We start from the raw sequence: 23,577 nt of genomic DNA on the forward strand, positions 1-23,577 counted from the left end.
AGGCAAGGCTATTGGCCATGGTGTACATTGAAGATCGAGTGGAAGGCAGGCGAGGCACAAATTGAATCTCAGATCCTGACTCCGCTGGCACGGATTTTGTGATGTCCAGTATTTATTATCTACTGAGGCAGATGGGGTAGGTCTATGCGCTGTATGGCATGGACGCCAGGTTGGTTGCATCATATCGTAAATGCGGTTTTTCCAACGCCAACGCTATTGATGATCCCATGCAACTCCAGCTCAGAGATGAGATCCAGGAGCATGTAGTCACACCCCTTCCTCGCCACCATCGATATCGTCACGGGAAGGTACTCCGTCGTGCCGCTGATCGTCGAGTTGTACGCGACCTGGCCGAGCGGGACGACTAAGTCCGGTACGCCCGCGAAAGGCCCGACACGTCCATACGAAAAGCCCAGAGGGGCAGTCGGGGGCCTTCGAAAGGAAGTCAGCTCCGTACACGGACGCGGGTAGGAACAGAAGGGCACTTACGAGAAGTAGACGTTCCGATACGAAGTGCGGCCGGTGCTCTGCGGGTACACGAGGATCCCGTCCGAGCAGCTCGCGTCGCTCGCTTTGAACACCTCTTTGGCCACCCAGTCCTGGAACACCACCCGCCTGTTCCCCTCGTCCTCGAACGCGGCCTCTCCCCGACCGGTCGCGTACGCCCATCGCGCCTTGGGCGCCGGATCGATGAACGGCGCACGGCCGCCGTTGGCAGCCATGTAGTCGGTGATGAACGGCAGTCCGAAGTTGTCGTACTGGTATGCGCCGATCAAGGTCGCGTACGTCTGGTTCATGTACACCTGGACCGTCTCGTTAACCCCGGACGTTGCTGTCCAGAGTGCGGATATTCCCGTCGCGTCCGACTCAGCACCGAGGAAGGTCTGGAGCTTGGAGATGAAGCTGGAGAAAATAGCTTCGGAGGCAGCGTTCGAGACGGGCCAGGTGTCGTTGGGCACCATAAGCCGCTTCGGGAATGAGGGGAACGACTTGAAGGTGCTACCATACCAAGAGCGGCCGAAGGTCTTGAAGGAGGAGGCATCTCGAGCGAAGTAGCCTCCAGTATCCTACGTGTCCCAGGTAAACATCGGGGATGCTTCAGCATCTCAAGACATACCATCACGTCTGATAAAGGCATAACGTCCTCCAAGGTGATCGCCCCATGAGATGGTCGGATACTGATGCTCGTCAGCTTCCAGACATCATGAGGATCAAGCAAGTAGCATTTACCCGAAGAGTCCCTGCTGTCCCGCCGGTCCACGAATGGATCCACCCGTATCGGAGCCAATGGCATGATCGAGCCAACCATAGGCACCCATTGCAGCACCAGAACCGCTCGACGAGCTCGACGGATCTTGATATCCGTCTCCACGAGGATTCTGCAAATAGATTACGTCAGTGAATGTCAGACACAGGGGACGACCATAGAGTGCACGTACGAAGGGGCATAGCTGGTCCACCCAGTCCGCAGTAGCCGTCTCCCCGTTCGCGAATTGCGATGTTTTGGTCTTCCCCACTATGACGGCGCCTTGGTCTATGAGTCTCTGCACTGCAGGCGCTGTCGCATTGCGGGGAGGATAGAGAGCGAAGCTGGTTTTATGTTATCAGATACGCCGAGCACGAATGAAGAAAATACGTACTGAGCACGACTTCCACAGCCGGTTTTCAGGCCGTCGATATCGTATATATCTTTGACACCAACACGAAGGCCTGCAAGCGGGAGCGATGATTCCTTGTAGTAAAGCCTAGACGGTACCGGAACGGTGGTGTAGTCACCGGCAGATGGGACATTTCCCGACGACCGGACGAAGCCACCATCTGCTGCAGCAGTTACACCGTACAAGAAGGCCTAATCATTGACGATGTCAGGGCAAGCCGTATAGGAACTGAAGGATGTCATACCTCTTGAGGATCCGGATAGAGCCTATAGACGGGCCAGAACGAGGCTGACTTCGAGGGCCCGCCTATGCGGTACACGTAGGGGCCAATCGGGATCGTCGTCTGCGACGAGAGGACAGCGCTACTGACACCCTTGGCGGAGGGCACACTTGAGCTAGCGAATATGTTGTTCACTTCGAACTTAGATGCCACACTGCTGATGAGACTCGAGGAAAGTTTGGAGGAGGATGACGACCGCAGGAATACGGCTGGAAGTCGAGAACAACTTCGTCAACTCAAGGATGTGAGAACAGAGTTTACATACTTGAGAGAAATGCCTCGTTGAACACGTCGTCCTCGGAGGAATAAGCAGAGACGGTGCTTTGTATACTAGAGAAACTGGCAGAGTTTCCAGGGTCGATCACTGTGACAAGTCCAAATTCGTCGCCATCATTCAAAGACGAGTGCGAAACCGAGAATGAATACGAGATTCCGTCTAACGGCACGTAATAGGGGACCGCGTCTGATGCGTCCGAGTCGTTGGCAATACTGAACGTCAGGGACAACGGAGAGCCATCGGAGCGAGCGAGCGTGCTGCGCTGGGTAAAGACGGTAGGCCTCGCGGCTGCGTTCACCGCGAGCGCGACGACGCAGATGCTGGCGCTCCTGAGGCTGAACATCGCGAACAGGGTCCCGTCCTCGGTCCCGCAGCTCCGCACGTTCAGCGTTTATAAACATGGATATGAGCGGGCAGAAACGCCGCCGTCACGGCGGGTGGTCAGCAGGTATGTCGGCGTTGGTCGGGCGCTGTACCGCGCCGCTTATCGTTGAGTTCGTTGTACCTCGAGGGTCGAGATAGAAGGTGGATGGCTAAAGATATTCGCAGAGGCGCGCGGAAGGAAGATCGGGTGAACCTGATAGGGAGGATTTACTGTACTTCCGTCCCAGTCGAACACCGGTGGGCCGCCGCCGTTCTATGTTCGTATGATCATGACCAGGCGAAGGTTATGGACATCTCTCAGCGTTGAATGAGAAAGCTCCCAGTCCAAATCGACTCGAGTGACAGCTGAGAGCATTTTCCGGCCTGCCGGCGCTTACGACACAAGTTCCCACTTGCCCTTGATTCCGACTTCATCGCCCAAAAGCCCGTCAAGGCTCGCCTACGTACGACTTCCGTTGTCGACTCTTGCACAAGTCTTGGCCTCCTCATGCTTCGCTGCGGTCAGCCTCCTCGACGATACCCGCACGCGGCGAATGGGATACCTGAGGTTGATGACCGTCCTAATTGCCTCCCCGCGTTTCTCCCCACACTGTGACAATGCACCATCAGAAACATCGGTCATCCATCCGACACTCGTTCAATAAGCGAAATACGGGCACCTGAACCCACCGACGCAGTCGGCTCTGCGTTTGCGCCTACGACAACATAATCGACCGCAGCGTCTCTCAGCCACGTAGCACGGAGACATCCTAGTAACCTCTCACGTTGGGTCCGATTCCGACGCCGACGAGCTTCATACGTACGCAAATGGAGAATGGCGCAGTACTGCACCTCGCGCGGATGTGCAGTGCCATGAGATCTAGGTGGAGTCTGGACCTTAGCCGCGGTCTTGACCATATCCAGACTCCATAACAGCGCTTTCGCTGCCCTGATTTATGACCACTCCATGGCATTGGCCTCCGCAACTCACGGCCGTCTTATTGAAACAGACCACTGCTGCTCGTGCGGTGATGTGGTGCCTTGAGCTTATTGCCTGGCCATGCGATCCAAGTTTCTATAAAGCCTTCGGTCATACGAGCCCGTCTTCTACGAACAACGGATCATGTTCTCCCTCACCAGTATCCTTTTCCTAGTTTCCAGCATCATGCTGGGCGCAAACGCTCAAGAAGCCTTCGAAGGAAAAGGTAGGCTATTCTGGGGTGCTCACGACTCGTTCACAATGCCAACAACGGGTTTTTTTTCAGTTTTTTACACGCTTGGGCCTGTGCTTGGTGCCTGCGGACGTATCTGCAACGGCTCCTTCACTTGTCAGGGTAACATCGCGGTGGGCGAGACCTGCTCTGGTGGAGATGCTGCGGTATCGCAAACCGTCTTCAACTCGTGAGTGCAAGCGCTCTCGCACCTTCATTGTCTTGCTTATCACAAATCGTACATCAAGTGAGGGGGACCCTAGCGATCCCACGAATAACCCAATCTGCAACCAGTTTGTCGTTAGTAAGCTCACAGGTCAACATCTCGGGGGAACGGCCAGTCCTGACGCGCACCCTGAGACATTGCCGGACCTATCTCGGTCTCTGCGCAAGTATGCGACTTCTGCGTAGAGCCTGAGTGTGGCGAAAGCGACCTCCTCCTATCAGACTCCGGAGAGGATGTCGGAAGTACAGGTTTGTGGTTGCTGCTCAACCAGAACAGCCCGTAGTCAGATGGCATAGTGGATGAAGAGGTGCATCATTTCCACATGTCTCCTGGCAGCTGCTCGTTACTTCTACTTATACCTGTCCGTCCCAGGTGATCCTCATGCATGAACAAGTTGGTCTTTTGAACGGGCATGTATCGTCGAGGATAACGATATGGATTTGGAATTCTCGTTGAATTGGGCGTTTCAATGTCAAGGGCGAGAAGCACAGTTCGCGCACGGACTTGACGCGGGACGCGTCCTGAGGGCGACGCGTCGCGTTTCTCTCACGTGCAGTCACGCGGCTTATCTCGGCAATTTCCACAGCGACACAGCCGCACAGAAGACTCCCACCGCCGCTTTCGTACTTTCTCGCCGCGGCCGGAGACTGAACGCTGTGCTGAGGTGGTTCTGCTGGCTTCTCAGCGTTTCTCCGTTCCTCCTCGCAGGCGATCCAACAATCGAAAGGACCTAATGTCCTATGAATGCTCTGCTTTGGGGGACTTGTTTCTTGGCGGCAGGATTGACTTACTTTCCATTTGCATGCAACACCTTATCTTATCTCCAGGGAGAGTCGGCCGACTGTCATCACGTCCGCACTCACACTTTTTCCCCAGGGGAGGTTGCGCCTTCTCAGAATCAAGAGATAACACTGCTCCATGCCACTGCGTTCCCACTGCTATAAACAAGTTCGCCTCGTGAACGCGCGCAGTATTTTCTCTTCCCTGTCTTGATCCTTCCTTTTCGCCTCCTCTGAGCTACCTGACGAGCGTCATGTCTGGTCATGACCTTGAGAAGAACGGATACGCCAACGGCGTACAGGTTTCGGACGGCCTCGCAGCCTCCGACAAGCCCGAGGGGGCGTCGACTACGGTGGAGGCGGTAAACGCCAGCGGGCACGTCGACAAGTTGACGCGGCATTACGGCCTGCTCAGTATATGTGCGACGGCTCTAACGGTTGACTCGGCATGGATCGCGCTGTAAGTTCATCTGGGCACGCGTCCCGCTTTCAATGAACCGACCACTATAACATCGTTGCGTAGGGGAGGCTCTCTGGTTGTTGCTTCTGCAAACGGTGGTCCACCAGGAGTACGTGCCTATACAAATTGCATCGTTGCTTCAATTTGACCATCCGGCATGCAGATCATATACGAGTTCTTGGCAGCTTGTTTCTATTATTCGTTCATTGCTGCCTCCATCGCCGAGCTCGCAAGCTCTATACCATCTTCCGGAGGAGGTGCGTACTTATTCTCGCTATCGTAGCCACAAGTCTCACACCGCTTTGCAGTATATCACTGGGCGTCCGTCACTCCCGGACCTCGGTTCGGTCGCGCTCTCGGCTTCTTCTGCGGTTCGATGAACTTCTTCGGTTGGGTCTTCGACCTCGCATCGATCGTCACCATACCCTCCAACATCGCCGTTCAGATGTATGCCGTCTTCCACCCAGATTACGTGGTGGAGTCGTGGCACGTCTACATCGCGTTCCTCATCATCAACTGGGGATGCTGCTTTTTCGTCATATTCTGCAATCACCTCATGCCGACGGTTCAGAACCTCGGGCTGTTCTTGGTCGTGGGTGGTGGCATCATCACGATCATTGTCGTCGTCGCCATGCAGCCTCATCATGCTTCCTCTTCCTTTGTTTGGACTGAGTGGACAAATACGACGGGCTGGTATGTCGCGCCAAGTTCGCACTCAATCACTCGACTGAGCGTTCATAAGGTCAAACGGAGTTGCCTTCCTGACGGGCATGCTCAACGGCGCATTCACCATTGGTACTCCGGATGCGGTTACGCATATGGCTGAGGAGATGCCTAACCCCCGGAGAGATCTACCAAAAGCGGTCGCTGCACAGATCATCCTAGGAACCCTTAGTAAGTGCCTTATACTGCGCCCTACTACCCTCTTCTCATGACTGTGCTTGCAGCTGGGTTTTTCTTCGTTGTCGCCATCATGTATGGTATCACGGACTTCGACGCGGTTCTGACTAGCAACGGGTCATTCCCGCTGGCTGAAGTGTACGCACAAGCCACGGGAAGCAAAGGCGCGACATTCGGACTGTTACTGATCATACTATTGGCTATCCTTGTGTGTACCATTGGCACGTTCGTCACCGTGCGTTCGGCCCACTTCGAATGACCTCGCCCGTATTGATCCTTATCGCTAGGTCGGGCGGATCCTGTGGACCTTGGCCCGCGACAACGTCACTCCCTTCCCGTCTATCCTTGGCAATGCGTCAACGCGATGGAGCTGCCCGATAGAGTCTACCCTTCTCGTCGGCGAGTATCTTGTTCGCACAGTCCTCGTCACGACACTATGATCCTAGTAGCATCCTTTTCTGGTTAGCTATCCTCTCGACCGGGTTTGGGGCCATTCAGCTCGGGAGCAAGACCGCGTTTACTGACCTTGTCGGGAGCTTCATCATCCTAACAACGACAAGGTATGTCCATTCGTGAGCGAATGTGAGCCGATGCTGAGTCGAACGCATAGCTACGGCCTAGCCATCGTTCCCCATCTTCTGAGCGGACGCTCCAATGTACCCATTGGTGACTGAAGGCGCTCTCGGTGACGGCATCTGCTAACATGGTGCGACGTAGGTCCGTTCTGGATGGGAAAATGGGGTTACTTAGTCAACGGCTTTGCCGTCCTGTTTATCATCCTCACGGATATCTTCTACTGCTTCCCATACGCTCTCCCGGTGGACGTCCCGTAAGTTCTGTTGCTCCCATTTCTAGCATGTGCTCATCACGAGTGTACTCAGGACCATGAACTACAACTCTGTTATCCTTGCCGGCATCGTCTTCATCACGACGGTGTGGTGGTTCATTCATGGAGCACGTAAGTACCAGGGCCCTCACCTTCCCCACTTGGATGAAGTCGGCCATGAGGTGAAGGCGTTGATATGACGCCCCTGGCAACGGTTTCCTGTGCATAACGTCCTGTTCGTTCCTTTCGTGTGTTCTATTGTACGAGACCGGTAATAAGACGGTCTCCCCAAAATCATCATTTATCGGGTTCCTCGTTCTGTACGCGGATACAAGGGAGCCTGTGATGGGACAGGGGTATCTATTTGGTATCCAAAACTCGCTTTCCAGCTTCCTCCAGGTGCGGCAGATGCGGCCCAGGATAATTCCTAGCTCCGTGCACGAACCACCAGAACGCCGTCAACGCGACGAGGCCCACCAGGATGACCGAATTGTAGTTCATACCCCTAAAGCGGATGTCAGTCCATCGTATTCGTCAACCGCCTGGAGACTCACGATACAGTCGTAGGCATAAAGTACGGGAAACAGTAGAATATATCTGTGACAACAATGAAGAGCACTGCGAAGCCGTTGACAACATAACCCCATTTTCCCATCCAAAACGGGCCTGCAAACACAGCTGTTTGATATGGTCAAGCGCTTGTCAGAAGGAGCACATACCGATAGGCACATTGCGACGCCGAGTCAACAGATGGGGAAGTATGGCAAGAAGGTAGCTTTTTGTGGTGTCACGCTTTTTAAGTCGTGGCGCAAGAATCGGTGGACGCAAACGTACCTCGCTGTAGTCAAGATCACGAAACTCCCCACCAAATCGTTGAAGGCGCTTGCGCTTCCAAGTCTGATAGCTCCGAACGCCGTACCGAGTACACCTGTAGGCCATCAGCACCCCCGACTTCGATTCGAAAGAAGCTTCTCTTGCCAACTACGACCGTCGCTTGAACGGGACAACTAAGCCTCTCGGAGGCTTGGCTCAAGAAGCCGGAGAACGGCGTGGCGTTGTCCCTGGCCAGCGTCCACAGTGTTCGCCCGCTCTAATAATCACCCGTCAACAGTACATTCTTGGATGCGATCATGTAGCATACCGTGATGAACCCACCAATCGCACAGACGACCAAGATGAGCACTACAATAAGCAGCAAAGCGACCGTGGCGGCTTTGCTGCCCGTGGCCTGTAGGTAGAACGTTGCGAGTGGAAACGCTGCTCCGGCGTTGAGAATCGCGTCGAAGTCCGTCACGCCGTACAATATCGCGACCGCGTAGACGAATCCAGCTACCCGATCGCGCTGAGTCAAAACAATGCATTGAGCGCGATCATAGCGTTCTTACTCAGCGTGCCGAGAGTTAGCTGCATCGCGATGGCCTTGGGGAGATCACGACGAGGGTATGGCATTTCTTCGGCCATGTGGGTGACCGCATCTGGAGTACCGATCGCGTAGGCACCGTTGAGAATGCCAGTGAGGAATGCCACTCCATTGGACCTACACCCAGGACAAGTCAATATCGTCTTTCATGTATCCCGTGGTACACATACCATCCTGTTGTATTTGTCCATTTGCTCCAGACAAAAGCATGCGAAGCATGCTCTGGCCTCATCGAGACCACGACGATTATTGTGACTAACCCTCCCGCGACTATAAGGAACAAGCCGAGATTTTGCACGAGCGGCATGTAACGGTTGCAGAAGACGACAAATATGCAGCAACTCCAGAAAATGATGAGAAACGTAACGAAGAGGTGCCAGGGCTGAACGACGAGCGCCGGGTGGAAGATGGCGTACATCTCGACGGCTGCGGACGATGTGATGGTGGTGATGGAGGTGACACCGATGAGCCAGCCGAAGAAGTTAAGCGAACCGGTGAAAAAGCCCATAGCTCTTCCGTAACGAGGTCCAGGTGTTACCGACGCCCAATGGTAGACTGTGATATGCAACTATGTTAACGTTTTTTGCTGGGTGCATGATCTGGACGAGGCGTAGTACCTCCTCCAGAAGAAGGGATAGAACTGGAGAGTTCTGCGATGGATGCATTGATGAAAGCATAGTAGAAGCACGACGCCAGGAACTCGTAGATGATCTGACAAAGGAGGGGCGGTCCAAGTGAATTATACGGGTGTAGCTGTGGCTCTAAAACATACCCCTGGAGGTCCTCCATTCGCAGAGGCTACGACCAAAGACCCGCCCCTAATTCCTATCAGCCCTCCATCGAGTTCTTACGAGATACGAGAACGCACAAGGCAACCCATGCCGCGTCAATGCTCAGGGCAGTCGCGCTTATGCTAAGAAGCCCATAATGTCGCGTGAGCTTGTCGGGGTGACCGCTCGCGTTTATTTCTCCTTCGCTGACACTTCGCGTGGACACTTCGTAAGTGCCACCCTTGGGCGTGTTTCTCTTTTCTTCATCACTCATAATGCGAGAAATTGACCGATGGGGTTGGAGAGACACGGAGCCCGGAAGGCGTCAGAGGGAGCCAGGAGAAGGTGACCAGAGATTTCGTCCATCCCCAAGTTTCACCAAAGCCAAGATAAGGACGGACGATTTAATGCAAAGAAGCATCGCACAGGACACCAGACCTCATGCGTAGCAGCGCCGAGGACACAGATGAGAACGTCCTGTCCGATATCGTTCATCTTGGGAGTAACGTCACTTCATCGTGAGAGCATGTGAGAGGGTTGGAGCCATCTTTATTGAACGCAATTTGGCTTGTCACGAATGTACGTGAAGAGCAGTAGTTCCGTTGTTTTCAGAGGAGTGATGCCAAACTCTGGGAGCTATCCTATGCATTGTTGATTACCCAATGACCTAATGTAGACTTTCAATTATGTGAGTTGCGCGACTTCTGAATATAAAGACTCGAAGTGAGAGTGCACAGACATGCCAGTCGTTGGGTCCGGCGGAGAGCCTGTGGGGCTGATGCCGCGCGTATCCGTACGTCCGACTCCCATGGAGAGTTCCCAGAATGTTCGTAGACTTGCTATGAATAGTTCCTGTCCAGTTCATGCCTGGACTTCCGGTCAAATCCCGGTCAAAGAGATGACTTGACTTAGAAGACTGACACGTGCGCAGGGCTGACCGGCATCCGGCATCTCATTGACCGGGAAGCGCGGGGTAAGAGTAACGCCCCTTGGGTATAGCTTGGACCTTACCCAAACGCATCGGCGACTACATTCAGATCTGCCCACCGAAACCGTCTTGAATAATGTCGGACAGCTCCGTGGACCTCTCGAAGGCGGTGGGATTTGAGTTTGATCCCCAGGAAGTACGTATAGATGCTTCCCCGGCGTCCTGGACCTGTAGCTGACAACGGGGTCGCGTTTCACCCTGTAGGTATCGTGGAACAAGAGGGACCTCATCGTCTACGCGCTCGGGATTGGTGCTAAGAAAGATGACCTGTCACTTGTATATGGTGTGTACGGACGTTTCATCTGTGATATGTATGCAGGGCTGACATGAGAAGTACAGAACTTCGTATGGCAAACATCCCTTTACGGAACCTGGATAATGTGCTGAATGGTGTTTCATAGACCCATCCTTTACGCCGTTCCCCACATACCCTGCCGTGCTTGGCTACAAAGGCACCGACCATGACACTAACGTCTACGCCGAACGTGCCTCGCTGAAGAGCGCCCCTGGTCTCCCGAAGTTCGACCCGAATCGCGGGGTGAGTACATCATTCTCCTAAACCTACGATCTCCGACGTAGAATCTGGTATAGATCCATGCATACCAGACTTTGGAGGTCTTGAAGCCGCTTCCGACCGTCAGTGGACCAGGATGGAAGCTGAAGAGGCGGCTGACGACTGTCCAAGAAAACAGTGTGGTCATTACTTATTCTTCTTGATGTCGACTGATTACATCTCCTGCAGAGTCTGGCATCATTGTTGAGGCCGAGATTTTACTGGTCTCTCCTGACGGCACGCCCTACGCCAAAATTTACAGCGCAGGATTTAACCTCGGCGCGAAAGCTCATGGTATATCGTTGCTTTTTTCGTGTCCCTGAATGGCACTGGTAACATATGTGACAATGTCACAGGAACCAAGTTTGCGAAGTCGATCGGTGGCCCGCCCAAAGCGCCCGCTATCCCGCAGCGCGAGCCGGATTACGTCTTTCAAGACCAGACGACGCCAGAACAAGCGGCGATCTACCGCCTCAGCGGAGATTACAACCCGCTGCACATCGGTATGTGGCAGGCTACGCTTTGTCCTCGTCGCACGAGCCCTCATGCTATCGGGTTGTCGATGCAGATCCGCGGATCGGACAAAAGACCGGCTTTGGCGGTGTTATACTGCACGGGCTCTCGACGTATGGGTTCGGCGCGCGCGCGCTGGTGAACACCATCGGAGGCGGAGACCCGAACGCTCTAAAGTGAGGCCGGCCTCTCAGTCTAGAGGTTGAATAATGACACCGGTCTGCAGATACATCGGCGTGCGTTTCACGTCCCCAGTCATCCCTGGCGATGCGCTCGAAACGCGTGCGTGGGACGTCGGCCCAGCCCCTTCGTCCGCTGGAGAAGGCCTACGCGAGATCGCGTTCGAGACGAAGGTCGTCAAGACCGGCAAGGTATGTCACAATACATTGCTTCGGTATGCGCAGCCGTTTACAATGAACATTGCCGTGGTGCAGGTTGTGCTTGGTTCCGGGCATGCATACGTGAAGAAGGCTGCAGGAGGGGCGAAGCTGTGAGCTGACCACAAGGCGTAATTTTCTGCTGTATTATTAGGGCTGCCGCTCGATCTATAGCTGTGCCAAACGCGGAATGGAGGGCGCATCGATTCGTTGACAGTCTCTTTCATTGACCGCTGAGCTATACGAGTCCTGAGCACACATGGCGATGTGGAAGTTCACCTGCAAGCTGTCTCATCTACGGGCTGCGGTGGCAGGATGTCGTTGTTGTCGGCTGGTTGCAACAAGCAGCCGAGCGTCGAAAGGGAAGGTTAGGATAGAGTCGGACAAAATCGGATACTGATAACTCTCCCACGATTAGCTAGTGCCGTCGAAACTGACTTCACACTGTGTTGCAAGGGTCGCTCACCTGAAGCATATTGCTCCTCGGATCTGGTGGCGTCGTCAAACGGCGGTCCTTCGCCTTCCTTCGCGCCCTTTCGCGCCCCGTCGGGCTCGAACGACGAGAGTCCCTGATGCAGAAATTTGATGCCGAAACGGCTCGCCGCAGCGCGGCGGTACCACATATGCGTGGCGCGTACGGGCCTCGACGCCATCTCGTTCTCTCATCTCCTGTCGTTGGACCGCCGTCATGCGTTTGATATACGGGTTGACGTATGTGCCGGTCAACATGGCGTGAACCCCGGATCGAGTCGAGGGCCAGAGTGGCGCATACATCCATCCCATCCGCCTCCCTGGAGCCTTCTGCACCTCCACTGCGTTTTCCTCCGTCGCACTGCCTCCGGACCCAGCGTTGCGTTGATATAACGCTACCGCCAGCCCGCTACCGCACATACATTCTCGCTTGCACGCCATACATATAGAGGTACCCCAGTGGCTTTGGCCTCTACATAATTCGCCGTGTTCCTTTCACGCTCGACAAGGCTCTCACGCTATACCCGATAATCATCAGCGACGACCCCAGGAGCAAACCAAAACCACCCTCACGCTCCTCTGCAATGTCCGCAACGCCCTCCCCCTCTGCGACGCCCGTCACCACCGAACACGTTGGTAAACTCGCGAGGCGCATACACGGTTGGAGTTGGCAAGCGGTGAGTGGTCGGCGTTTCCCACGCGTTCTATCACTTACAGGTTCCCCTGTCAGTTTCCTATAGGCATGGGCACCGGCGCTGTCTATGTCTCGCTTGTGGACATCCATCACCAATCCTCCGTACTCACGCACATTGAAACCGTGTTCTTCTTCCTCAACATCGTCCTATTCCTCTTGAACACGTCCACTCTCGCGCTTCAAGCTATACGTACGCGCGGGTACTCGTAGAATGTGCTTTGCGTATCCTTACATTCACCTAGTGTATCCGCGACAATCGTGGCGCTTAATCAAGGATCCCGCAAAAGGCGTCTTCGTCCCTCTCATCGTGTTGTCCTTCGCCACTATCATCATCGGAATAGTGAACACTGCCGTACCCCTTGGCCACGTCAGCACAGACACAATATATGCGCTGTTTTGGTGCGTCAAACTTCGTAACCATGCGCGAAATCTTTATAACTCGTATTCACAGGACCTATGTGGCTTTTGCCGTCATCGTCTGCTTCCCTATGCTGATGATATGGTGAGGGTCGTCGTCTGTACGGCACTCCTGTGATGACTAACGAGTACGCAGGTTCAACAAACCACACGATATCACCACTTTTACTCCAGGTATGCTGCTACTGCGCTGTGCATGCTTTCTGGATTGCTGACATGGTCTCAAAAGCATGGGCTTTCCTCATTTTTCCCATGGTTCGCGGTTCCCGCTTGTGCGACCGGGTTTTTAGCTAAAAGACACCACAGATGCTTGTCGGCGTTGTGGCTTTCAACGTCCTGGACGTCATCCCTGCAACAGAAACCCGTGCCATCGGAGTTCTCCTTACGGGATACTTCTTCCAGGGCCTCGGCACTTTCATGACATTATTCTATATCTGCATCTACTTCGTCAGGTTAATATTGGCTCTCCTCTCGAGTGATCCGCAATCTCACGTTACGCGTAGGCTCATGACGACAGGTTTCATGGATGGGCAACAAGCCAACGCTGCATTCGTGGCTGTCGGTCCTCCAGGATTTACCGCGCTCGCACTTCGCAACCTTGGTGACCACGCTAGAGAGATGTTCGTATCTTCCTTACGTCCACTAGATGCGAATTTGACATGTTCTTATCTTCAGCCTCCCCGCACACCACCTCGTCTCCGATAATGCCGGCGAAATATTCTACGCTGCGTCTGTACTCGCCTCCTTGATGTTGTTTGGACTGGCGGTATTCCTGTTCCTCTTTGGTGCCCTGCCGTGGTGGTCTAAGGTACGTCATGTCTCGCTGAATCCCAACCATCTCGCGCCTAACGCAACATTATTCGTAGATACACATTCATCTGCGCGAGATCCTCGGATGCTGGTCCTTAACTTTCCCCAATGTGAGTGCGCCTTGCGGAGTATCCCCTCGCTGTGTAGCTGAGCCCCTCGATCAGGTCGGGTGGATCGCCACGATCCGCGTCCTCGGCGATACATTTGCCATCTCCGGCTTCTACACCCTCCACCTCGTCCTAGTCGTCGCCATGTGCGCCGTATGGCTCGTCCTCTTTGTCCTCACCCTCGCAGCCTTCTGGAAGGGCAAGATCTTCCTCGACAATGACGAGGACGTCCTCCGTGACCACCGCCACTTCGCGGTGCACGCCCACATCCTCCACGAGAAGGGGAAGTCTGAAGCCCATCGCGAGAACGATGTGCATGGGCACGTGATGCCCGCCTTGTTGCACGCGCCCACGCCGGTCCGGAACGACCTCGAGCAAGGATTGAGGCCGACGAACTGCGAGTGCCGGACAGCGTCGTGCAGCATCGGCGGCGTCTATTACTCGTCCACCGCACCGACCTTGGTCGACGTTACCGATCAGACGCAGATGCTGCGACTAGCCACCCCCCGCTTGCCCTAGCACCACCACCACCACCATCACGAACACCGCCTCTCCCTATCACTGTTTTCGCCTTCTTCTCATGGTCAGCATTTTCACTCGACATTCGACTCGACTCGTTGGCACAGAGGACTTAGAACCGCCCCGCGTAGATCTCGCATTGATTGTTATGTTTGTGTTATGGCAACGCATATGTATAGTATATACCCTCGCATGCCTTATTAGACATTATCCGTATTGTGTCTACATATATTGACGCACGTCGTACGGAACATCACTGGCTACGTTCTTCGGAGGGCATCATTGGCTTAAGGTTCGGGGCGCGCAGTATCTAAGTCACTGCTGTGGTTGTTTCGCAAGCGGGTCGGTGATCATCGATCACCAGACATCACCCTTCGAAACGGACTCGTGCGTCTTTTTTCGCGGACTTGCGGAATAGAGTAGCAAGGAGGCGATCTCTTGCCTCAATTACATGCTGAGATGATCCTGCGTACGCGGCTTGCGTCAGCAAATCATTACGAGCATCGCACAGTCGCGACCTACCCGTTATCTGCAGCAGCTTGGCGCCCTCGGTACTCGGGAGCACGCGTACCAACGTCTTCGTGTCGCGCTCGAGCTTCCGCAAGCTTTCTTCGTTTCTCGCCAGCAAATCTGGCACCGCAGGTGCAGGCACCGTCAGGAACCCGACACTTTTCTCATTCCGGACGAACTCGTAGGCCTCGTTGATGACCTTTTCTGCCAACACGGTGCCCCTCTCGTCCCTGGCCACAACGCGCCACGTCACAGAATTCGTGTCCTGCGGGCTGAAGCGGTCGACGAGTGACCATTGTACGCCGTTGCTGTACACGTGGTTCGGCCGCGTAGGAGGCTTGGGGTGGTACTCGTGCTCCGCGAGCGGTTCGGGCGTAATCGTGACGCCAACGGACTGCAGTTCGTGACGCACGCGCCGGAACATGGCATGCCGGTACTTGCTGCGTATAACGATTTCTACCTCGCGCTCTTGGAGCGATTCCTTGAGACGCTGCCAAGAGAACAAAGACGCCTCATTAACGCGATGCCGCGGAACCTTCGACTATAGACCACTCACTGTAAGCTCGTCGAATGCCGCCTTATACTCTCTGTGTGTGCCTTCGATCTTGACCACAGTACTGCGATCCAGGTTGTCGCACCCGTACGGTTCTCCGCACTGATCGTAACCGGACTCTCCGGGAAACCAGACGTCAGCGCCGGAGACCGCTTTAATATGCGCAGCAGATTTCATCAGTTCGGCGTGGTACCGAACGTCGATCGCCCGACCATAGACCTCCCTTGACTGAGCGGCGACGACGCGTCGAATTTCCAGTTCGAGGCGATCCAACAGCTCTGGCGAGCCGTGTAAGCGTATCTTATCCGAGGCCTCCGCGCTGGATGTGATGTCAGTGTGGTGCGGCAAGTTTTTCAGCTCGGAGAAAGCGCTCACACTTCAATCAATTCCCGTTGAAGGGCGGGTTCAACCGGCCCATCGCAAGCCGCAACGATGCGGTACCAGGCACGCCAGTCATTCCCAACGATGAGATGATGTAGATTCCGCCGAATAGATAGCACACGTTCGGCCTCGGCAGATACCTGGGCGTGGATCTTCTTGACCTCGGCCTCGGCGCTGGCCACAGCATCGCGGGTCCCTCTAATGATGATCTTCCGAGATCCGTCCACTCCGGCGTCGTCAGACAGGCGTAAATCCGCTTTGGCGAGCCTTATAAGTCGATTGAGCTCGAGGGCCACCCGCTTCGTGGTGCGGGCAGGAAGCCGCAAGACAGTCGGAGCCGCCACTTCGTCAGCAAGCTAAGCAAAAGAATCAGAAACATACTCAAGACCTCGCAGTGACGCTTGTTTACCTTTAAAATGTCTTTCTCAGCCGCGACAACGTCTTTAGTCATTCCACGTATCACGACGCGGCTTCGGGTTCGCTGAGGTAAGATATCCACGCCATGTCTGTCTTTCAGACGCTTGAGCTTATCGCCGCTCACGTCGATCACTGCTCTGGGAACCTGGACGGCTTTCTCCTTCGCCGCCGCCTGTACCAGCAGTCAACACTCGCGTAATTCTGATCAACGTTCGAGTCACCTTCCCCACCGCCAACGACTGTAGACGCGACTTCGCCTCCTCTATGTTATCCGGAGGACCATATATCTGCGCGAAACCCAGTCAGTTACGGGCAAGGTTAGTGATACGGGATACTAACCTGTATCTCGGCTCCCTCTGACTTAATCTTGACGAGCAGATCACTCTCGTAACTCTTGACGGATGCTGCGTAAGTCGTGACGATGCGCCTGAGAACCTTGTCGTTCAGGCGTACGCTGCCCTACAAGGAAAGTCAGAGACAACCTAGCGATGGGCCGTTTGAACGAACCATCTATATGGTGTATGAGTTTCACCGTTCAAGTGTACCCATAGACATCAAGCTTACTGTCCAAGGCCGATTATCGCTTCTGATAGAGGCCGGCGATACCCATACAGATGCCTTCTCTTGGAAGAGATCGACCAACTCGTTCAACTTCGGTCGCTTGGCGGGGTCCTTATCCCAGCAGGCGTATAGCTTAGACCAGACGTCGTTCGTGAGTCCGCGAACGACAGCAGACCACCCCGGTTGAAGTGGCCTCTCGTCCTGAGCTTGAAGAGCGCTCAATACCGCCATGTCATTTCGTTTATCACTGAAAGGAAGGTCTCCCGTCAGAAGCTCCAGCGCAAGCATCGCGAATGCCCATCTACAGGGATGATACTTTAGTAGATATACGAAATGAATTGTGAGGGTGCGCTGACATATCTGTCTCCTTGTTGATGGTGGGTTTATCAAGGATGCTGATGAGCTCAATTGCCATCCACCGGACGGAACCACTGTCAAGAGCCGAAGACATCGTGGCGCCGTTGTAGCGAAGAGTAGCCAAACCGAAATCGCATAGCAGTGGTCTCCCGTCATCGCTGACCAGTACGTTCGCCTAGCACCGTGTCAGCGGTTGTGATGAAGATTTATATCAAGGGACTCACGCATTTCAGATCGCCATGGATGATGGTCGGGACGTGATTATGCAGATAGGTTAGGGCAGAGCCGATGTCCGCCAACTATTCCGAACTGATGACCTCAAGCAGTACTATCACAGTACTACGCGCTTACCTGCTGAAGTCGGTTGATGTATGCGTTGCGCTGTTTCTTACTGTAGTCGCTCAAGTTCCCATTGCGGCACCAGGGGGCCACCATACTGATGCCCATATAGGTCTCTGTCTCCGTGATCCCAATCAGCGGAAGGATGTTGGGGTGCTCGAGGAGAGACCAGAGGAGGATCTCTGTGCGAAGTGACTGGCGGGAATTTGAGTGTCAATCACATCGTCAGTCAGGAAGCAATGCAAACCTTCAGTCGCTTTGTGTTGTCCTGGGCGGAATAGAAAGTGATTGTCTTGACGGCTACCGTCCTTCCGTCGGATAGATTGCCTTTCGATACGCGGCCAAAACCGCCGCTTGCGCGTTCTTCGAGATTACGAGGGGCGGTAACCCGAGGCACGAAGGTGTAGAATGCGGCAAGGTCACGTTTGCATAGCTCGTTGAGAATCTTGTATGCTTTCGTGCGACACCCGTCTTTATGATCCGTTGTGCGGAGCACCTATGCAACCTCAGTCGGTACCGATTCTAGATGTCGATCGTGGACCGCGTACCTGACCCATGACTTTGGCGATGCAGAGCGCGTCATCGCCTTGTACCTTGCAGCAATCGCGATAGAAACTGATATCGTCGAGAGCCAGACGAAGACGACGCAGTATATCGCCCCAGTCCTCTGCTGGATATTCCGGGGCGGCAGAGGTCACAGCCGGGGAAATTATAAAGCCGAGCGACTAGAAGCGAACGTCAACATATTTAGCATGGAACAGTGGCGAAGAAGGATTATCATCACGTACTGCATCAAGGATCTGCTTGATCTCCCGTTCGAACGCTTTGAGCTCCCGAGGCATGCGCAATAGAAGAGATAGTAAATCGTTTCCAAGCTTTAGCCATTCCGCACATTTCTGCAGTAAACGTCGATAGAAACTGGGCGGAATGTCAGCAACGCCCACGATTAGACCTAAGAGCGTGATTTACTCCTCAACGTCGCCCAACAGATCGATCGTACTCGTCGTGGAAACCTGGTCTTGCAATACCCTGCATTGGGCCATCAATTTGCAGAAACGACACTGCGCATACGTGAGCTCTCATGCACCAACATGTGATATGAGATAGGCCCACCTTGAATGCGACCATGTGCGACTCATAGGGCACGAGGCGCGAGTACAGGTCTACGATCTTCTGGCGCCTCTCTTGCTTCTTCGCTTCCTTGTAAGCGTTACGAGAGTGCGTGTTCATCTTAGATGAGATAGTAGGCGGAGGGCGGTTGCGATATGAAAGACGCCTCGTCGATCTTGCGGAAATCGAGCCCGCGTGGCCCTTCTTATGTACACAACGTCACATCGCCTATGCTGTTGATGAGGCAGGAGTGGCTTGCAACCTACGATATAGCAGTTAGCCTATAATGGAACACAGGGGCACCATGGGATGACTCGTTCAAGGATCCTGTATCGCCTCGTACAGCACGACCATACGGGGCGATGCGGGCGCCTATTACGAACGCAGTCCAGAATATGTAAATCGGGGCTGCGTGTGTGCTGATCATATGCGATTCTGGAAGTAGCCGGCCCGGTTAGAAGACAGACTCCGGTACTGCGAATATATGCTCCAAGTTAGCATTGACATATCAGGGGCATGTGATGGGAGACATCGGGCGCGTTCGGCGTCGCAGATTTGACTACCCTGTCTCCACGGGTTAGAAGGTACCGCCATACTTACTGGGGAACTATGCATTAGTTTGGCCCCGTCATGCTGTCGATTACGCGCCGATGAAGGACAGGGCCGTGAGAATAGCTCGCCTTGCAAAGGAGATTGATAGACATCTATAGGATTCAATGAAACCCCTTTCCCATCATTCATTGCATGGCAGCGCATGGACGCGAGGCACTGTAGTCTGTAGGTTGCTTGCCTCAGCCAGTAGAGCGGAGACACAGGACTAGGCTGTGGGTTAAGTATATGCGCCCATCCCAAAAGATACCATGAAACCGTATGAAGTCGGGCCATCCTGGAGCTGGAGCCTAGAAGTATCTGTTGGTGTATGAGGCATGATGAAGGCCTCAGCGCATGTTAGCATTTGATAGGCAGCCGGGCTTGAAGTCGATTATCTAACTCGAGGCGATGAACGCCGACGAATGGGACCGTCCTTCTGCTCTGTTAGCTTTCCACGCTCCGAGCGTAGAACGGCGCATGCTCTCCAGGTTTAACCCAATGTAAGCGCGAAGGAGAATGGAATCAATGGATGTGGTTGCATACGAGGGTACAGTTTCGGACCCATTTCGGACTTCACCGCATGATTAACAGAGGCAAACAATAGGATGACCGAAACACCGACGTTTTCGGATTTTACGTCCTCGTAGTCTTCACCTACGACCGTCCATAGAATACAGCGTTGGCCGGTTTACGATCTCGACAACGAATATAGCGACTTGAAGACTATCGATAGGAGCTACATTAGACGCCTCTCTACTGCAATACAACCTCGGCACAGGATGAGGTCTCAATCACCGGCTTCCGGCCCCGCTAAGGCTCAGGCCTCAGGCAAAGTTATACTCCATGCGCATGTATCTGCAACCGGATGCAGAAACCGAGTGAGCCTCGCTTGCGCTTAGTGTGCGCCGGTGGTGCGTAGGAACCAGGGTGAGTTAATCGATTCCCATTTTAGGGGACGGTCAACTCACCTGATCGCACGCAAGCTCAACCCCAGGCCGAATTTTGCGATTCCGGGGTTGAAGCTTCTGTCCAAGCCACTGTTGCTTAAAACGCCCGGCTATCACGACAAGCATCAGCGAATTCTCTCTTCCCCACACTGCTCCCCAAATCGTCTTTGTTCGACATCCACCATGGTTGAGTTGAAGCATACCGTCGTCGACGAGTTGCCGAAGGTATGTGTATTTGCGATATCGTGTATCTAAATTCATATTCGTTCGTCGCTGCAGATTGCGGAAGAACTCAGGGCGACATTCCGCAGTGGCAAGACGAGGCCCCTCGCATGGAGACGGCACCAGTTACACCAGGTCGCTCGCATGATGCAAGAGAACAAAGACGAGTTCACGAAGGCCATCGCCTACGACATGCGCAAGCCTGCCCTGGAGGTATACGCCGCGGAAATTGGGCCCATCACCGAGCGCGCACTGAAGAGCGCCGAGCAACTGGAGGAGTGGGCCAAACCCGAGCTGGTGTCCGTCCCCGACTGGCAGAAATCGTGGCAGCCAACCCTGACCAAGATGCCCAAGGGTGTGGTGCTCAACATCGCGTAAGCTGTCCCGTTGCCCGTGTTTCGCAACTCGCTCAAAGAAGAGCGCGGACGCAGTCCTTGGAACTACCCCATTATTCTCACGCTGCAGCCCCTGATTGGGGCAATCGCCGCGGGGTGCTGCTGCGTCGTCAAGCCCTCTGAGCTCGCGCCTGCTATCGCGCAGCTACTCGCCGATCTCGTCTCTCGTTATCTCGACCCGTCCGCGTACCGCATCGTGAACGGTGCTGTCACAGAGACGACGAAGCTTCTCGAGCTAAAATGGGACCACAGTGCGTTCCCCCGTTCCCAGCCCCGTTATCATGAATCGCTAATCCCGCGCACATCTTCCAGTCTTCTACACCGGAAATGGCAGGATAGCCAGGATCGTGGCCGCCGCGGCGGCGAAGCATCTCACGCCCGTCACCTTGGAACTCGGCGGCAAGTCGCCGGTAATCGTCGACCCATCCTACGACCTCGAGTTGGCCGCCAAACGGATACTGTTCGGCAAGGCTTGCAATGCTGGCCAGGTTGGTGCACATCACTATCCATGAGCTCCTGCGCTTACGGACGGCGACGTTCAGATTTGCGTTGCGCCGGACTATGTCCTCATCCCTCGTAGCCAGCAGGACGAACTAGTGGAGGCGATGAAGGCTCGGATTGCTGAGTGTTACCCTGAGGGTACCCTCAAGTCCGATTCATACGGGCGCATCATCTCGGACCTTCATCAAAAGCGCCTGAAGTCGTTGCTTAATGCCACGAAGGGCGTTGTCGTCACAGGAGGTCAGACCGACGACGACCGAGGCTTCGAGCTCACAATTGTCAAAGACGTTGGAAAGGGCGACTCACTGATGTCCGAGTACGTATGCCATAGCCGGCTTATAACTACGATTGACGAACGTCGTCACAGAGAAATCTTCGGGCCCATTCTTCCGATCGTTCCTGTCGATAGTATGGACGAAGCTATCGCGTTTGTGAACGAAAGGTATGCCGGGCCTTTGTACTTTCATCGCCTGCGCAGCATGCCAATGTTGATATTAGACCGCATGCGCTCGTTCTGTACGCGTTCACCGAAGATCCTCAGGTGAAACAGCAGAGTAGGTTTCGTTCGTCCACCCGACGATGCGCAGCTGACCCATCATGTCCTTACTCAGTCACAGATACAACGGCAAGCGGCAGTTTGGTCTTCAATGACACCTTCCAGCAGCTTTCAGGTGAGTGAACAGCATCGGCTACTCAGTAGGACCGTCTCGCTCATCAATATTAATCTAGTTAACGAGACTCCATTCTCCGGCGTGGGAGAGAGCGGTTGTGAGTGGCTCGCTTCCGGCTTCCCCTTCATCTCTCACGATCCCCTCAAGACGGTGGACAAGTGATGAAGTACACATTCGACGGCTTCACACACCTACGGACCACGATAGACATCCCCAAAGAGTAAGCCCGAATTTACGGAAGGGCATTCGTTGGCTTACATGCAGTGCAGAGCCGAGCCCACCCTCGAGGTCCGCTACGCGCCGTACACCGCAGAGAAGCTTAGCATCATGACTGGCTTGTTCCAAAGTAGCATCCCAAGCGCAGCATGAGCTAGTATGGGAGCATCGCGGGCATCGCATATCCAATTAGGTGATATCGTGCGTCCCGCAGCTGCATGGAGATCAGGTGCAGAGAATAACATTTTCCGTAGTTGTCGGGATTACGTGTACACTTTTATCTATCGGACTCATCAGATAGGTCGCCGATGAAGGCGCCTGATTATGACACCTCTGTTTCCCTTGAGGATGCGTCGAATTCGATGGAATTTGTTCCGCGCTTTCTCAGGAAGCTATGTAACATCGAGGCAACCCTGGCGGATATAAGCGGTGGAATCAGAGCGGCAAGCGCCCATAGCCAACGTGATATATGTCGGGATATTTCGAACACTGTTGTGTGCGGCCATGTCCCTGGACTCGCTGACCGTCACCGGCCAGCCTACATTACGCTCGGTTGCAACCTTGCACTTGCAGGGCGCATTTGAGGACTTGCGACAGCAACGTCGAATCGACAACCTCTATTCTGTCATCACTGACCATTCAAGAAATATCACACAGTATAAGGTATGCTCCACCTTTACGTGGACTCGAGATTGATTGGGTATGGGACTCAATTCTTTAGGCCTGGGTTGTAGACATTATACGATCTCTTGATAGTTTGCGGGAATTGTGCAATATATCGCGCGGATATGATGAGCTTGAAAGGTGAGCACACTTTGGTCCCACTTTGAATCAAGCCTCGCTTATACGCAACCCTGTTAGTCTACTGCAAGATGCTGCGACGGAGTTCTCCAAGTGGACGGGTCTGAACACGCACGATCATTTCATCGAACTTCTTGTACGCTTGCCCGCCGACTTGACCAGATTGGATGGTACAATCAAAGGTTTCCGGGACCGTGTACGTAGTCCATTTATTGCACTCGCATATGCTAAATTCCTCGCAGATTGTCAGATCTTCACGTTTACCACCGCTTGTTGACGGATTTGTTTGGCACGGCGAGGATTGGCAAGATCTCTACCTGTTCCTCCGGCGGTTCCTGCCTTCGACACAGTTCTACGATGCAGCATTATCGTTACGTGGCGATGAG

The 23,577-nt window shown here is 54.2% G+C and overlaps 7 protein-coding genes across 7 annotated transcripts; 4 read left to right on the forward strand and 3 right to left on the reverse strand.

The window, feature by feature from the left end:
* Positions 1-103: 103 nt before the first annotated feature.
* On the reverse strand, positions 104-2,565 carry PUNSTDRAFT_109325 (amidase signature enzyme). The gene is made up of 8 exons (XM_007389167.1): positions 2,204-2,565; positions 1,903-2,147; positions 1,641-1,849; positions 1,440-1,590; positions 1,231-1,379; positions 1,118-1,178; positions 490-1,067; positions 104-432 (listed from the first exon to the last, which is right to left on the reverse strand). Exons 1-8 carry the CDS (start codon positions 2,556-2,558, stop codon positions 180-182), a joined length of 2,001 nt encoding a protein of 666 aa, XP_007389229.1. The 5' UTR covers positions 2,559-2,565; the 3' UTR covers positions 104-179.
* A 2,483-nt stretch (positions 2,566-5,048) lies between these two features.
* On the forward strand, positions 5,049-7,180 carry PUNSTDRAFT_139454 (choline transport protein; the record flags this gene model as incomplete). Its single annotated transcript, XM_007389168.1, has 11 exons — positions 5,049-5,254; positions 5,318-5,363; positions 5,418-5,511; positions 5,563-5,947; positions 5,997-6,148; positions 6,202-6,389; positions 6,442-6,557; positions 6,604-6,714; positions 6,765-6,820; positions 6,872-6,983; positions 7,036-7,180. 11 exons carry the CDS (start codon positions 5,049-5,051, stop codon positions 7,178-7,180), a joined length of 1,611 nt encoding a protein of 536 aa, XP_007389230.1.
* A 160-nt stretch (positions 7,181-7,340) lies between these two features.
* PUNSTDRAFT_77970 (choline transport protein) lies at positions 7,341-9,444 on the reverse strand (the record flags this gene model as incomplete). Its single annotated transcript, XM_007389169.1, has 11 exons — positions 7,341-7,485; positions 7,535-7,646; positions 7,700-7,755; positions 7,815-7,884; positions 7,926-8,070; positions 8,122-8,309; positions 8,366-8,517; positions 8,565-8,955; positions 9,018-9,111; positions 9,173-9,218; positions 9,269-9,444. The coding sequence occupies 11 exons, from the start codon at positions 9,442-9,444 to the stop codon at positions 7,341-7,343; spliced, it is 1,575 nt and encodes a 524-aa protein (XP_007389231.1).
* A 790-nt stretch (positions 9,445-10,234) lies between these two features.
* PUNSTDRAFT_123256 (uncharacterized protein) lies at positions 10,235-11,816 on the forward strand (the record flags this gene model as incomplete). The annotated part of the gene is made up of 10 exons (XM_007389170.1): positions 10,235-10,294; positions 10,363-10,441; positions 10,498-10,503; positions 10,560-10,696; positions 10,750-10,849; positions 10,901-11,005; positions 11,068-11,214; positions 11,280-11,400; positions 11,451-11,595; positions 11,659-11,816. The coding sequence occupies 10 exons, from the start codon at positions 10,235-10,237 to the stop codon at positions 11,716-11,718; spliced, it is 960 nt and encodes a 319-aa protein (XP_007389232.1). The 3' UTR covers positions 11,719-11,816.
* A 489-nt stretch (positions 11,817-12,305) lies between these two features.
* PUNSTDRAFT_147009 (uncharacterized protein) lies at positions 12,306-17,240 on the forward strand. The gene is made up of 19 exons (XM_007389171.1): positions 12,306-12,749; positions 12,803-12,956; positions 13,009-13,165; positions 13,218-13,268; positions 13,320-13,357; positions 13,413-13,438; positions 13,490-13,635; positions 13,687-13,803; positions 13,859-13,991; positions 14,050-14,103; positions 14,158-14,683; positions 14,751-15,084; positions 15,142-15,619; positions 15,686-16,001; positions 16,058-16,419; positions 16,473-16,652; positions 16,702-16,767; positions 16,820-16,936; positions 17,039-17,240. Exons 1-11 carry the CDS (start codon positions 12,657-12,659, stop codon positions 14,617-14,619), a joined length of 1,431 nt encoding a protein of 476 aa, XP_007389233.1. The 5' UTR covers positions 12,306-12,656; the 3' UTR covers positions 14,620-14,683; positions 14,751-15,084; positions 15,142-15,619; positions 15,686-16,001; positions 16,058-16,419; positions 16,473-16,652; positions 16,702-16,767; positions 16,820-16,936; positions 17,039-17,240.
* Positions 17,241-17,263: 23 nt separating this feature from the next.
* On the reverse strand, positions 17,264-17,929 carry PUNSTDRAFT_31965 (kinase-like protein; the record flags this gene model as incomplete). Its single annotated transcript, XM_007389172.1, has 4 exons — positions 17,264-17,342; positions 17,398-17,573; positions 17,623-17,697; positions 17,750-17,929. Coding segments are annotated over 4 exons (510 nt in total), but the record flags the coding sequence as incomplete, so codon positions are not given.
* A 2,593-nt stretch (positions 17,930-20,522) lies between these two features.
* Positions 20,523-22,543, forward strand: PUNSTDRAFT_109337 (aldehyde dehydrogenase; the record flags this gene model as incomplete). Its single annotated transcript, XM_007389173.1, has 11 exons — positions 20,523-20,610; positions 20,665-20,981; positions 21,039-21,253; positions 21,315-21,490; positions 21,545-21,819; positions 21,871-21,945; positions 22,002-22,057; positions 22,115-22,174; positions 22,233-22,271; positions 22,322-22,394; positions 22,444-22,543. The coding sequence occupies exons 1-11, from the start codon at positions 20,569-20,571 to the stop codon at positions 22,541-22,543; spliced, it is 1,428 nt and encodes a 475-aa protein (XP_007389235.1). The 5' UTR covers positions 20,523-20,568.
* Positions 22,544-23,577: the final 1,034 nt, after the last annotated feature.

The sequence above is a fragment of the Punctularia strigosozonata genome (assembly GCF_000264995.1).
Source record: "Punctularia strigosozonata HHB-11173 SS5 unplaced genomic scaffold PUNSTscaffold_24, whole genome shotgun sequence".
NCBI lineage: Eukaryota > Fungi > Basidiomycota > Agaricomycetes > Corticiales > Punctulariaceae > Punctularia > Punctularia strigosozonata.